The following is a 14,965-nucleotide window of genomic DNA, read 5'->3' as shown; positions in this document are numbered from 1 at the left end:
CTCTAACTCTACGGAAAAAAATTTCACATGCTGGCATGTATTACACAGTGTACCCCATGACAACTATTTATAGCACATAAGTGAAATCCTAATTCTGGTTTGTATTCTTTCTAGATTATGCGTGTCCTTTCCTTTCTGCATGAAAAATGACATCATTGGTTTTACAAATTAAATTTCACCAAATTGTATGTATACTACTGCCGTACTAGCCTTAGTTGAGGCAGGAAGTGGGACTTTCACTCTTTCAGGGGTGTCACTGACATTTCTGATGTTCTCCACTCTCTCCCCTCGGATACGAAGAGTGCATTTTTCATTAACCATGTCGTTTTTTCGCATCTGTGTAACCAAAAATAAACTGTCGTTTTCATTTTATAATATCCGAGAAAAAAACTCTACACAGGGGTTGCATCATCTCCCAAAAATCCCAACACTGAAAGGGTTATAGCAACATAAAAGTTCACACAAATGCTGAGTAAGTCACTGGCAGAAGAAATTAAGCATAGCAAGTGTACTAAATTTGTAACATTAAAATGTATTCAAAATTTGTGTGCACATGACACAATGCCATGAATAGCAGAATCCTAGCACCACTGCGACAATAGTAAAATAATGGTGTATATGTGAAAAATAATTCTAAAATATCTTAGTAGATCAGTGTTAGTTCATTAGTAAGTCTGAGAAAAGTGAGTTAATGTTCAGTATACTTACCATGTAAGTGCAAGCTTAAGGCAGGATTAAATGTGAGAAAAAAAGTGGCCGACGATTATGCTTCTTGGTAATGCGATCTTTGAGCACAGCTTCTGCCTTATTTCAGCAACAGGCAACCGCATACAGAACACGCACTGCCGAACAGAGGTTGTTCTACGTTTCGGATTGGACAGCACACACCGTGATCCGCCGCTATCGAGCCGGCACTCCGGTGACACGCCATCATGCCATATTATAGTGGGTCACTGCCGCACAGAGGGGGAGGTGGGGAATATTAATTATTATTTAGTGTTTCTTCTTAGGTGGGATGAGGGAACAGGTGGAGAACAGGGGTATTGAGTAGACGTCACAAACTCATTCGCTCACAGACAGGCCTCAGTGTGGCCGCATAAAGTTGGGGTGGGAAGTCTAAGTAAAGGGACGAAATGCTATAACTGTCTTTCGAGTCACCGCAACGGCACTGCGCCAGGTAAGGGGAGGCACAGGGCAAGAGTGGAGGTGGGAGAAGGACAGCCAGGTGCAAGCACTGCCAGAGGCGACAAATGCCACTGAGGAACGCGCCCTGCAAACGGGGAGCCGAGAGACACGGCCGAGAGCTGTTTAGCCACGCCACCAGCACCGCGGCAGCACCGCGACAGCGGGAGCAGGGATGGCAAGGGTGGAGTGGACGGTAGTGGCGAGAATCACCGCAACGGCGCTGGGCGGAGGAAGGGGGCAAGAGGATAGGCGAGAACACGTGATCGGCTGTAGAGGACAAGAGGAGAGCAAGACTCATGCCGCGTGCGAGAGATGGCAGCAGGAGCGCGCGCAGCTAGAGCAGCGCGCGGATGATGAGCTTTGTTACGGCGAGGCTCATCGACGACGACATGAAATGCAGGAATCGGCGCCACAGAGCTGCACTCTAAAATAAGGAGCTTTTCTGTTTATTAATAATAAAATGAACATTTTGGATATAGGTAGAAGTGCGCACACAGACTTGCAACAAAAATGCATCCACGTGTTATTACAATAATGAATCTGTAGCAGCATCGACATCGAGGAAGATGAGGAGAATGGCGGCTGGCTAGGCAGGCCATTGCCTAGGAAGCAAAGCGGGCTTGTGGCTGAGATCACGCGTGGCCAGCATGAGGGTCAGGAGATAGATCTGTTGAGGAATGACTATCAGCTAGGGCCTTCTGCTTAGTTAACATATGCTCCTGTTTATTGTGGCTCATCGTCATCACTGATTTTGCACACCACAAATCTTTCTTCTGCACTGTCATGCTACTTGAGCTTGCAGCAGTGTGAAATTGCATAATGAAGCTATTGTGTAGTCATTATGTTTATTTTCTTCTTAACATTGAACAGACTTTAAAATGGTCACTCTTGGCAGATAGAACAATTATGCCCCTCAAGGAGAATTACCTGAAGAGACATTCATTACTCACATGGCTAATTGCAATGTCTACTTAAGTAAATAACCAAGTTTGACTTGATAACTTCTTAAATTATGCACTTTAGGGCACGTGTTGCAATGAAACTTGTATCGATTTAGCACTTATCCGGAGACAAGTACCAGTTTTTATGTATTCCCAAATTCACTGGCAAGTCCATTAGTGATACAGCTAGTTAAAGGGAAGCTGAAGAGTCTGTCGAATTCAATAAGACGCTCATATACAGATGCGGGAACCTTATAAACCATGTAGGTAAAATTTGGAGTTTTTTCAATTAGGAGCAACGTAATCGTCGGTTAAAATTGCGCTGTAGCTCCGCCCCCCCGTCGAATGCCGCGCGCTGCTGCTGACGCTGACGATGCGAGCGGAGACTGGAAACCGCAGTGTTGTGACGTCAACTCTAGTGTTTTGTTCCTTCGCAGCCTGCACGACCGTGCCTGACCGTGCTTGTTTCTGCGTGCGTGCCATCGTAATCTGCTTCGATCGACCCTGCATTCCTTTGTTGGTGCGTCTGCGTGTATGTAGAGTGGTAGTCAACGTGCACAGCATCAACTGAAGTGGTGGGCCGATCATGCCGGCTTTCTGTGCAGCCTACGGTTGCACGAGCACCAGCGGCCGCGACGATGTTGTCTTCCATTGCTTCCCACAAGACAAGAAGCTTTTAACGAAGTGGGAGGCTGCTGTGAAGCGAAAGAATTTAGAGCCCTCAAGAACAACAGTGCTGTGCTCCAACCACTTCCGTGACGATGATTATCACGAGAATTTATCCTTAAAACGTGCGTTGGGTTTGCCAGTCAAGTCGGCTCGTCTAAGGCCCGGCGCAGTGCCGTCAGTGTTCGCGTACACAAGGAGCGTACACACGAACTCGCCCAAACCTGTATTTTGATTTACTGCGAGCTCCTTCGGGTTAGCACGCTGAACGGAAGGTGCATGTTTATCTCCCGCCCTTGACGCAGGTTTCGTCGCAAAGCGCCGCGAAATTTCTATTCGCATGTGTGTTGTAAAACAGCCTGCAGTTTTCATGTGCTGGAAACCCGGCGCACGCCAGGACGCTACGCTCCCCCCTTCTCTCGCGCACAGCGAGAAACCGACCGTCTCACGTAGCCGACGGAATTCGCCGCCTTTACGACTTCGGTTACGAGTAGTGTGCGGATGGCACACAGATGAAGGTCACTACACGTACTGCATGAACTGGGAAGCTTTTCATGCGTTTAAACCGTCTTTGTAGATCGCCGACAGCTTTGGACAGCGCACAAATGCCGACGATCGCATCCCCGCTTACGTTCCACGAGGAGGCATGCAGGAACACAACACTACAGTTGTTTGACCGGAAACGAGCTCACTAGATCGGCGAAGGATCGGCGAGATCACTAGATCGCTTTGAAAAAACATACTCACCAAAGAGCATTTCCCACACGAGGAGATCCCAAGACTTCGCTTTCGTTCGCGTCGAAAGCACTGCTCGCACCAGCATCGTTTGCTTCTTCGAGAGGCTGGCTCTTCGCAATCGGCTCGTACATGTAGGGAGTAACGCCGAACTCCTCAGAAAAACGCAGTCTCTCTAAATTTTCCATTACCTGTTAATTTTCTATTACAGCACCAAACTACCTGGCACCGCGCTTCATGTGTAGCGGCAGCGGTCGGTCACTAGAGTTGACGTCACGAGGCGCCCAACCAATCACAGGCGGAAACGAGACGCGCGAGCTGGGCGTGTCCGCTGCTGCACTTTTCGTCGAAATAAAATATATTTGCGCTTTCTTTCGCTCAATTTCGATACGATATTCGAATTCGGAGGGTTGCAAACCATTATGTACACATGTTCACTCATTTTTTCTGGAAAACCTTTCAGCTTCCCTTTAAGGGTGTCCCGCAATGTACGAGTGAGGTCTCTGGGAAACAGGTATCAATTAGAATGCCATTTTTGTAGTACAGTTTGGAGACCGATGTTTTATAACAAGTGGTAATATCAGTATTTCCGCTTAATAAACTTGATTTTATTACTGCCTTGTTTCAGTTGTGCCATTGCAACATGTTTTCTAATGCAGATCATTGAAAAACTAATTAGTTAAACTTTGTTAATCACTTTATTGAATTTAGGGTAGAATTTAGGACAGCTTGTCATGCACATCATGTTCCTCTTTAAGTAATGCATCTTGATGATGAAATTGCACTGTCTGCCGCAGGTATATATGTGTTTCTTTTTTATGCTTGAACTAAAAGAGATTATCTACAGGCTCTGTCTTTACTAAAAGGTGCAAATTACTTCTTTTATGGCATGTGCACTTTATTAGAAACCAGTGAGTAGCTAAACATCTTGTGCAGAACAGCTAAGGCTTCAGGCGCCATCACTTATTGGAATGAAGAGGTAGCAGCTGAAGTAAGTGTAAAGTGCTCCCTTGGAGAAGTTTGCATTAAAAAGAAGTGCTGTTGAAAGTAATATTTTCCTTTATTGCATCAAAAAAGACCAAGTGGCCTCACCTTGTTACTTTGTTTGGTTCACGTGAAAATTCGTTTCTGCTGGCGCAGCTTTATGCGTGTGCTTAGTGACAGGTTTTCCTCAACATTCTGTAGAGCCGTTTGTGAACACATATTTTATTTTGACTAATAGTGCTTTGACATTTTTTTCCAACCTTGTATAGTGAGCCATGGTTTGTAGCAACCATGAAAACCATTGAATACCATAATGCCATTTTCAAAGCTTTGATAACCCTTAAAGGAGCCCTGAAACACTTTTTGAACATAGTAAGAAAATGTTTCTGATCTGTAGATGAGGCTTCTGTGAACATAAGAGCCAAATATTATTGCACTGAATGTAGCAGGGTATTAATCTGTGTCAACAACGGTAAGATTGCTTGCTCTCTCCTTTGTCATGTCATCAGTGGCTACGTAGACGGCGAGAGCAAGTGGCTGAACAGTTATTCGCAGATTTCATGATCTCGAGAACACTCTCGGTAATACTAATGTTGGAAATTTTGAGTTAAATAAATGAACAATGCATGTCTATGTTCTCAAAAATAAAAAAAATAAAATATTTATTCTTTGCTCTTTCAGCCTCGATTGGCAGTTGTCTGCTTAATGTTGCGTTTTCTCTTCCACTCGTGTGATGTGGCACAGGGCGTACTACATCTGTGCTCTTTAAAACATTGTGTGCCCGAGTCGGTCACTTGTATAGTATGGAGACCATTACGACAGTGCTCACAAGTGCATATCATCATCTTCCTGACCACACGCACGCTTGCCTGCGCATGCTAGCTTGCTTCTGCATGCCTTGCGCCTGCTGTACTCACTCTTGGATAGACACCTTGGTAGATATCACTTCATATTGAGCCATTTATAGTACTTCAAAATGCACAATCTGAATTTGGCTACTACCCATCGGTTAAGCTGGTGCAGGACAAAGGTGGCCTGCACCACGTAGCAAAGCCAGACGAGTGAATGAGCATAAGTATGCACTCCAGCCATGCCACGCTCATAGCAGATGTTTTACATTCTACTATACGCACAACATTTGCACATAGCAAATGTTTTGCTGACAACCACATGCTCTGATTGGTCTCTGTGGGTGACAGGGGCATGGCGACCTAATAGAGAACAGTGGCCCAAGCATCCATCTTGCGTCGAGAGAGTGCCACTTACGCCTGAACTGAAAGTAGTGTCATAAAGAAAATGCCCAAGTTTTGAGCGAGTCCTTGCCCCCTTGCCATCCACCCTGTCTAGCTTCCATTGGCCTAGTGGAGCTGAAAGGAGAGAGAAAGCTGTGCATTGGTGTAATAACTACCTCTAACTGCACATATAGTACTTGAAGAAATAAAAAAAAATTTTGTCATTGGAGATTCGTGAGATAATGTCCTTTAATAGTGAGACCATTCTTTGATTATTTAGAAAAGTGTTTTAGGGCTGCTTTAAGCCTAATTAAGTGGCCTTGAATTTCCTTTTCTGCTAACACATTTTTTTTACATCTGGCACCAAGTTTAGTGCAGTTCAAAGCTTTAGCCATTCCAGTCCTACTGATTGTCTCGTGGTTGTTGGCATAGGTCCACTTCCTAATCCTTTTTCTTTTTTCCTGTGCCTGTTTCATTTATGATCAATTAAAAAGAAGGGCCAGTGGTTGAAGGGAGCATTTAGTTTTAAAGGTGGGTCACGCATAACATTGCTTTGGTTCTTTGCTGTCTGGGCCTTAGGGGTCCTTATATGCCGTTGAATTTTATCAACAAGCACTGCTACAAACCGTGTGTACTGTCCAGCACTGAAAAGGATTCATTATATGGCAATAACACATGGATGTATTTTGTTGTAAGTGCTAGGTGTGCGAGGCTCATCTATAGCAGAAATGTTTTTGTTACTACTAAACAGAAAAGCTCCCTATTTATGTAACTTTTTGCTGATTTAGTCTTGCATGTACATGCTAAATATACAGCATAATGATTCAGTGCTCTCAGACGTTACTAATGGCCTACCAGTGACCTATTAGATCCCTTAGAATTATCTTTCACATATACATCATTATTTTACTATTGTTGCTGTGTTTGCCATTTACTTTTAATTTGTATTTGAAAGAGCCTAATATATTTTTTTAATCGTCCATCTACAGCTTCGTGTTGAAGGAGCTTGTTGACACAGAGAAGCAGTATGTGACAGACCTTGGCTACGTTGTAGAGGTATGGCATCTTGCTTGTCTATAAAGCTGTTATTTTATAACTGCTCCAGAAAACAAAGGCACGAATGCTCTTTCGTGTGCGTGCTGTTACAGGGATACATAGCTGTGATGCAGTCCGGCGAAGTGCCCATGCCGGAGGACTTGAAAAATGGAAAGGACAAAATTATATTTGGAAACCTAGAAGCTATCTATGAGTGGCACAGGGAGTGAGTACTTCTTCAGCAGCAGCATCTTGCATTCTCGTAATGTATCATGTCTGAATAGTCCTAATGTTTCTTTTTTTTTCTCCTTTCATCTTTCCAGCCTGTTTTTAGCTGAGTTAGAAAAATGCCTAGAAGAGCCAGAACGTCTGGGTTTACTGTTTCGGCGCTATGAAAGGAGGCTCAACATGTATGTCGTTTACTGTCAGAACAAACCCAAGTCTGAATATATAGTTTCTGAATACATCGATACTTATTTTGAAGTAAGTACTCCTTGCTTATTTTCCTTCTGCAAGCTGTTTGTGTCCTTACTAAAATATTATGCTGCCAGTCTGGTACTGTGAGACATCATTGCTGCTAACAGAATGTACACAAACTACAGACACGAAAGAAGATCAATCACGATGGCACGGTCATAATTGTTTTTCTTTTCTGTCTGTGATTTGTGTTCATTCTTTCAACGGCAATTATGTCTCACAACAAGTACCAACTATGTCAACAGCAAATTTTTCAGCAACTGTTGCAACAGCAACAGTTTAAGCTGAAAAACATTGCTGCTAAAATGCTGCAGCCTGCTACTATCGTGCACATTGAGCAGTCAGGGATGTCTTGGAACAAATGCAGGGGGGGAAGAATTGATGGGGATGCCCGAACCAAGAACAACAAGACCCAGTGCGTCTTTCTTGCATCCTGTTGTCCTTGCTTTTGCACTCCGTCTTTTTTTTTTTGTGCTTTTATTCCAAGATAAAAATGTTCTGACTCGCATACCTCCACTCGTTAGGATATGTAATAGCTTTTTGCCACTGCTACTGTACTTTTCTAAATGCAGGTTGCATAATGGAGTTCTAGAGTTTCTGCACATGGCTTAATATAAAGGTGCTGTTATATTCACATCTGACATGAAAGTACATTGTCTATATCCGGTATTCATTATCAGCATTTATATCTCTTACACACTGATATTGGCAAGAAACATTGTTGGTTTGGTGTCTTAATGACAGGTTTAAGGTGGTGCATGTTTACAAATTCTTCATTTGTCTATCTTATTTTCCAACATACACAAATGTTGGTTGCCTCCTTGGAAAGGAGGCTATCAAGACTGCTTGACAGGGACAAGGAGCCACTGGCAGGTGATAAAGCATTGGTGGAATAGTAACGTAAAGAAAACAAAAATATTTAGCCTTACATGCGTTCAGTGAGTTTGTGCTAAAAAATAAGGACTAAAATAATACATATATGTATCTACAAATCATAGATCGTACACCTGATACTGTGCTGTTTGCTGAATTACAGGCATGGGATATGTAATAAACTCATCAAAAGTCTGTTTATATGTACTGCCAAACACAAAATGGTATTGAAAAAAGGTTTTATACATGCATTTGGCATTTCATTTCACAAGTGTTCAGTTGACATCATTGCTTAAATCTAGAGTTTGACTTTATCAACGTAAATGGCACAGAAATATCTTGCATGCTTGAATATTTGTATGGACCACGGAGGAATGTGTTCACACTGGCAGTGTAATGTTTTCACGATAACAGTGTCCAAGCAAGGGAGTCAAAAATATGTATATCGGACCTCTCCCAAGACTTTATGCCTTGAGTCAGCAAAGAAGTGGGAGGTGGTGTGGTGGGGCACTGCTTTGATACTCTTCCAGCTCGAGAGCGCCCTATTGACCTTCAGTGCGAGCTGGAGTGCTTTACAACAAGCCAGAATTTATTTATGCGTTTTTTGTGCAAACCATTTTCAGTCTTTTTCGTAATGTAGATTGACCATTAGATGGAACAAAGGATGAACATCACATTTCATAACAGTGGGTTAGAAGTTTACCAAATGTCATGACAGGCCTATGGAAAGGGTGCCCTGAATGAAATAACTGTGTTCAAGTGGTTTCAGCATCTTTTGGAAGGCTGTGAAGGTCTCCAAGGACAATGCAAGGTGCACCTTACGTCAAAGTGTAAAAATCAATTGTGTATAACCTGTCATGCTCAGTGACTGCTGAATCACTGTTATCAGAAGCACTCGGTTAGAAAGGTCATCTTTTCATGACTCTGATCGAAAATTACGAAATGAAAAAGAATTGTGCGAAGGTGGTACCAAAATTCTTTACTTCAGAGCAACAGTTTTGATGAAAATAATTCTGCATTGATTGGAAAATTTCAAATGAAAGAGATGAATCATTGCAGAGTCATCACTGGTGACGAATCTTTGATTTACAAGTACAATATTGAGCTGAAGTCGCAGAGCAAGGAGTAAAAAAAGGAATGTGTGAATGTAAAAAAAAAAAAAAGTGTGGTAGAGCAAAACAAATCAGTGATGTTGATCATGCTTTTTTTTACTGCTGTGGAATTGTGCATTGTGAATTTAGAGCTGAAGGTTAAACTTTCAATGCAGCTTTCTATGTGGGTATTTTGAAGCGTCTTAACATGTGCTTCCCATGTCACTAAATTTGTTGAAAGGGGGGCACTGGATTCTGCGCCACCACCCTGCATTGATATACAGGGCACAAGTTTTTGGCACCTAATTCAGTCATTGCGCTTAAACACCCTCTCTACTTGCTGGTTTTAGCACCTTGTGGCTTTTTTTGTTTCCTAAATGCAAACTGATGCTGCAGAGGTGGCATTTCTGGGGTGTCACGAAAGCTGAAAAACATTGCTGCTAAAATGCTTCAGAGATGCCGTCTGTCCAGGGGATGTCCAGAAATTGAAGAGGTTGAAGCAATGTATTGTGTAATGGGAAGTATTTTGAAGGTGACCACATTGATGTGTCCGAGCATTTGTGAACTGACGTTTCTCTTTTAATATTCTGCATGAACATGTGGAACAGACCTCATATATATATAAATGTGCCACTATGTAGTCGTCTTGAAGCTGAAGTGCCATTTTGCATGTTTTTATGAGATGGTGTTTCTATATAGATACTATGTATAAGTCTCTTCTGCTGTCAGGCATAACATGAAGCGGGTGCATTTATATTCCACTGAATTGACTATAACCTTTTCTTTTTTGTCCTTCACAATATATCTTTCTGAAAAATTTTAGATTGAAGATAGCACTGAATGTTTTATATGCATGTTATGAGTGGTCACTGTTTTTTCAACTGCAATTTATTATTATTGCCTTAAGTGTACAATTGTCTGTAAATACCTGTCACACATGTGCCGTGAAAGTATCTTCGGGTGGTTGCATCTTGTTGTGCAAGCACTTATGTCCTTGTTGACTAACTCACCTTCTTCTAACATTGCTGTAATCAATCCTTGGTTTCAGGAAATCCGTCAGAAGTTAGGGCAAAAGTTGCAACTGCCCGATTTGCTCATCAAACCAGTTCAGCGCATCATGAAGTATCAACTCCTTCTGAAGGTAGGCAGGCACAAGTAAATGGCAGGTCTTCCCATAAAAGAGCATTTGCTATGAAAAGCAGAATTGTGTCTCAGTTGGCACAGTGGACACCCTTGCCCATATTTCTTTTCTTTTCCAGGACATACTGAAGTACACCGAAAGGGCACAGTTACATAAGGAAGCCGAGGACCTCCGGAAAGCCGTGCACATTATGCACGTAGTTCCAAAGGCAGCCAATGACATGATGAATGTGGGAAGGCTACAAGGTTTTGATGTAGGAGCTCTTTCTCATTTACCCTTGTGCATTCTGGTTGTCAAGCTTGTAAATCCGGCCTTTTAACTCCTCGCATTTTTTTTTCTCCTAGGGCAAGATCACTGCCCAGGGTAAGCTGCTCCTGCAGGGGCTTCTTTTAGTGAGTGAGCCGTCAACGGGTGCCAAGTTTCGGGAGCGTCAGGTGTTCCTCTTCGAGCAGATCATCATTTTAAGTGAAGCAGTTGGCGCAAAGACACCTTTTTCGAATCAGGCATACATCTACAAAAATCATTTGCAGGTTGGTATAAAAAAGCAGGTTCTTGCATCAGGTTCACTTGGTGCATGATTGTTGGTCTTTACTATGCAAAATCTGCTACTGCCTATATAAACTAGTGAACACAAAAAATTGTGATGCTGTGGTTTTGCATCCTTTACTTCTTGCACTGAATACAGACAAATTTTGAAAGGCAGTTAAGGGCCCCAAGTAGTGAGGAAGTGGTTGCATTTGCCTGTGATGCAAAAGGTCCTGTGTTTGTGTCTGAGGGTCCCTAAACCACCACCCCAAGGTTGCAAACTTCTTATGTAATGGCGATTGTGTACAAGTCTGCAACAAACATGCAGCTGCAAGAATGTCTGGAAATGATGGCGTAAAAACAGTTACAGGCGTTTGATGATCATGAATGCAGCAGCCACTAGTTTCTCCCTCTCCTTTGCATCTCTTCTCGCCATGTACTGCTCTAAATGGCACGTGGACACATCATTAGCAACGTCGCGTTCGCCTTCTTTTTTTTTTTCTTTTTTCCCCTGAAACTCTGTCCACATTCGGTTACCACAACTCCACATTTTTCAGCTACCCGCTGTCGCTGCTGTGCTGGCCCATCCCCAGTGCTCCTGCGAAGCAGTGCCACAATGGACCCTGTGTTGCTAATGATATACGATTACTGACCTCTTTGCTTACAATACGTTGTTAGAGGCCCTACAACCCACCGCATAAATAAAAAATATTTTGCGCAAATCTGTGTTATACTATATTTAGGCTGCTTTGGAAATCCTCATTGTTAAGTTTACAGGGCTGTGATATGTTTCTTGTTATTCTCAGTACTGAGTTGGAGTTGTGAATTTGGGGCTTTGGATTTTATTATTTGTCTGTTTACTTTAATTTCTTGGCCAGTTTTGTAAGAATTACGGTTCTAAATAAAAAGAGTACTTGGCATTAAAATCTTTCTTTTAAACGCAATAAACTTCATTCAGATCGGTTCGCCATTGGCAAGTTCGAGCATTTTTAGCTACATCTTGGGGGATACAAGGTCACAGGCTCATCCACAGATTCTTGCAAAGATGTGGCAATGTCGCTGTATAAGGAAAAGAAAATTGAGTAGCCTTACAGTGAAATAAGGAAGAAAAATTTATTTCTCTCCTTCAAATGTAAGTGCCACCTATCTGCACAAGCATTCCTTCAGTTTTATTTTCGACAGCTTTAAAAGTAGAAATTAGTAGATAAATTTAGTCACTATAAGTTGGTTGAAATGTTTCAGGGTACCAGTAAATTGCTCTGTTTTATGTTGGTTTCCTTCTTGTTTAATTTACAACTGTAGCATGATAATTTCTCTGTGGTTTCTGCAAAAAAAGAAAGCAAAAAATTAACATCAAGCTTGTTTGCTTGCTTGTTGGCAATCAGGTAAACAAAATGTCGCTCAGTGAACATACAGAAGATGGCGACCCACTCAAGTTTACGCTGTGCTCCAAGGACCCGCATCAGGAAGGCGTCTATTTTGTCATCCAGACACCTTCTATGGAAGCTCGCAACAAATGGGTCTCAAATATTCGGGCTATACTGGAAACCCAACTGGACTTTCTTCGAGGTATGATTTTCACATGCTTATTTGTTCCATGCTTAAAAAATTCTTTGTTCAGTTGTCAGGATCAAGTTAGCTGGAAGAGTCAGGATCTGAGAATGATTGAAAACTTGTCCAGAGAGCTCTTTTCTTGTTTCTAAGTTTGAACATATACATAGAAAAGAAGGATAATTTTCAGTGTTGCCTATCGAGGAACAAGTGTTTCTCATGCAGTTACAATGGTATGCATGCTGTGAAAATGCTCTAGTAAGACATGATTGGCAATGAAAAATCCATCTAGAGAATGTAATCATGAATGCACCAGTGTGCCTGAAGAGAACAGGGCATGAGCTTGGAAGATCATACTCAACAATATATAAGCGACATACTATGGTGAAAATTTGTCACATTGTATGGCCGGTGTCACATTGTATGGCCGGTGTCACATGGTCACGCATAATTCTAGATGCCTTAGCCCTTTAATATGCCGAGGACTGAACTGTTTTGTCCGCCCATTGTTTTCCTTAAAATAAATGCCTAAGAGCGGGAAAATCGCATCAATCTAATTTAAAGGCTCCAAGCTGTTCTTCGTTCATTCGTTTGCTAGTCTGCCAACAAATAAAAAGTTTTACTCAACGAGTTGTGCTGTTTGTGCTTATCAGGAATGAGAGTTTTAAAACATCGCTATGCGACATCATTTCTTTCCCTTTTTATTCTGTCTTCTGCTGATTTATTGGCCTCTGATCAGGATTTCACAGTTCACAAAAATGACTCAAGCAATTTGGAAGGCTGATACTCGGATAGCTCTAGCACTTCAACTGTTAGCAAAGGTATGGTGTTGAGTGACAAAGGTGGATGCAGCAAACTTTAAGTTTATGCTTTCCCACTTACACTTTTATGGCAGACCTGGAATTTAGTTTAATCTATTGGCCAAGCTCTTCTTAAGTCTAAAGTAAGCAGGCTATGTATGTCTTGCAGGTATATTTAGCTTTTAGTTGACTCTCTCTGTCTCACCGTTGTCAAACATTGCCACATATCTGTTAAGTAATATTGCATACTACTATATACTATTATTTACCACAAAGGGTCCTACACCACTGTATTTAAAAACCACTAACATATAGAGTAAACAGTTCTCAATTAAAAAAATGCTAAATCGTTTTCAACAGCATTTCGAGCTTGGATCACTGCAGAGTTAGGAGTATTTTCAGGAGTATTGCATGACCTAAGAAAGAAGCATAATCATTTGTATTTGCATTCAACCTTGTATTTTACATAATTGATTTGCAGGCTTCAGAGTGTCATTTCTTATAAGTGGGCTCATTTTGCATTGGCTGGACTGCTTTGATAGCATTGTGGTGTATTGTTTTGTGATGAGCAGTTCAGAGCCATTTATGCAGCTAAGCCCTGAGATTACATTGGTGGTAGACAAGGGCATTTATAATACCATTGAGCCAGTTTCAGTGATAGAGCTTGAGTTTATTATAAGCTCATTGGAAAGAGTTAGGCTATGTTCAGTGAATATTCTTGCGACAGTGAGTTTTTTTATTATTGGCTTGATTCCCTTTCTTTCATTCTCTTTATTTTATTCTCTTGTAGCCATACAATCTCCTATAGCTTATCAGAAGGAGCTCACGAAGGATATGTAAGTATTAAAGTGTTTGGTTGTCTTTGGCTACATGATCCTTTGCACTCATGTTAAAAGTATTAGCGTCGGCCTGAGTGATCACCTGTTTCATAGGCAGGCATGTCACAGTATGAAAACATCCCACAGCATCACTGTCTCAGTGACATCAGTTAAAGAGCTTGACTGGGGATAATGCAAATAAGCCAATTAAATGAACATGTCAATTTTTTAATTGTAATTCATGTTGTCGGCTAAAGCGATTCTTGTATTGCTAATGCTAACCTTGTATTTTATTAGTCTTACAGTATCCAGCAGCCATTTAAACAAGACTTAGCACCTAATCAAACATAAAACTGAGGTACTAACAGTACAAGTGGTATTAAGACATGGCAGACGTCAGCTTTCTGCATTGAAAGTGGTGGTAACTTGAGTGGCTTTTTCATTTCTATTGCTCTTTCACCAAATGTCGTAGTAGCAGTGGTGGTAATAGTACTAGTAGTAAATAATTTGTTAAAGGGGGCCATGTAAGCCTATTGAGCATAGTTGAATAAACCCACCACCTAGTTCATCGGCAATGCCGTATTTAAGTAAAAGCCCTTTGCTTGTACAGCTTCTTCCAAAAGCACCACTGGTCATTTCAGGGTGGCTTACTGACTAGACAGGCTAGATTTCTTCAGTAGCTGTGACCAATAATTGCAATTTGAAGAGCCAGTAAAGTGGCGGAAAACGAATGAACTAAAAGTCGTAGAGAAAATTAACTGAGCAAGCACAGTGGTTTACGTCCCAAAAACTCGCCATATCCAGGTTAAAACATGCAAGACAGGACCAGAAGGGGGAAAGCCACTGCATTGATGAAACAAACTTCTGTCTTGTTAACTGTTGCAGGGCCCCTTTATAGTTCAGAAAGAACC

General features: G+C 41.7%; 1 protein-coding gene across 4 annotated transcripts in view; it reads left to right on the top strand.

The window, feature by feature from the left end:
- trio (trio Rho guanine nucleotide exchange factor) overlaps positions 1-14,965 on the top strand; it is a 299,147-nt gene that overhangs the window by 242,379 nt on the left and 41,803 nt on the right. For all 4 annotated transcript variants that reach the window (XM_075677244.1, XM_075677243.1, XM_075677245.1 and 1 more), the window contains exons 42-49: positions 6,733-6,799; positions 6,892-7,004; positions 7,102-7,261; positions 10,268-10,360; positions 10,479-10,613; positions 10,705-10,890; positions 12,271-12,454; positions 14,027-14,072. In XM_075677244.1, the coding sequence (XP_075533359.1) occupies positions 6,733-6,799; positions 6,892-7,004; positions 7,102-7,261; positions 10,268-10,360; positions 10,479-10,613; positions 10,705-10,890; positions 12,271-12,454; positions 14,027-14,072 (984 nt within the window). The remainder of the gene's footprint in view (positions 1-6,732; positions 6,800-6,891; positions 7,005-7,101; positions 7,262-10,267; positions 10,361-10,478; positions 10,614-10,704; positions 10,891-12,270; positions 12,455-14,026; positions 14,073-14,965) is intronic.

The sequence above is a fragment of the Dermacentor variabilis genome, unplaced genomic scaffold, assembly GCF_050947875.1.
Source record: "Dermacentor variabilis isolate Ectoservices unplaced genomic scaffold, ASM5094787v1 scaffold_12, whole genome shotgun sequence".
In the NCBI taxonomy this organism is placed as follows: Eukaryota; Metazoa; Arthropoda; class Arachnida; order Ixodida; family Ixodidae; genus Dermacentor; species Dermacentor variabilis.
Note: the sequence above shows the minus strand (reverse complement) of the source record. Positions and strands in the feature narration are given on the sequence as shown.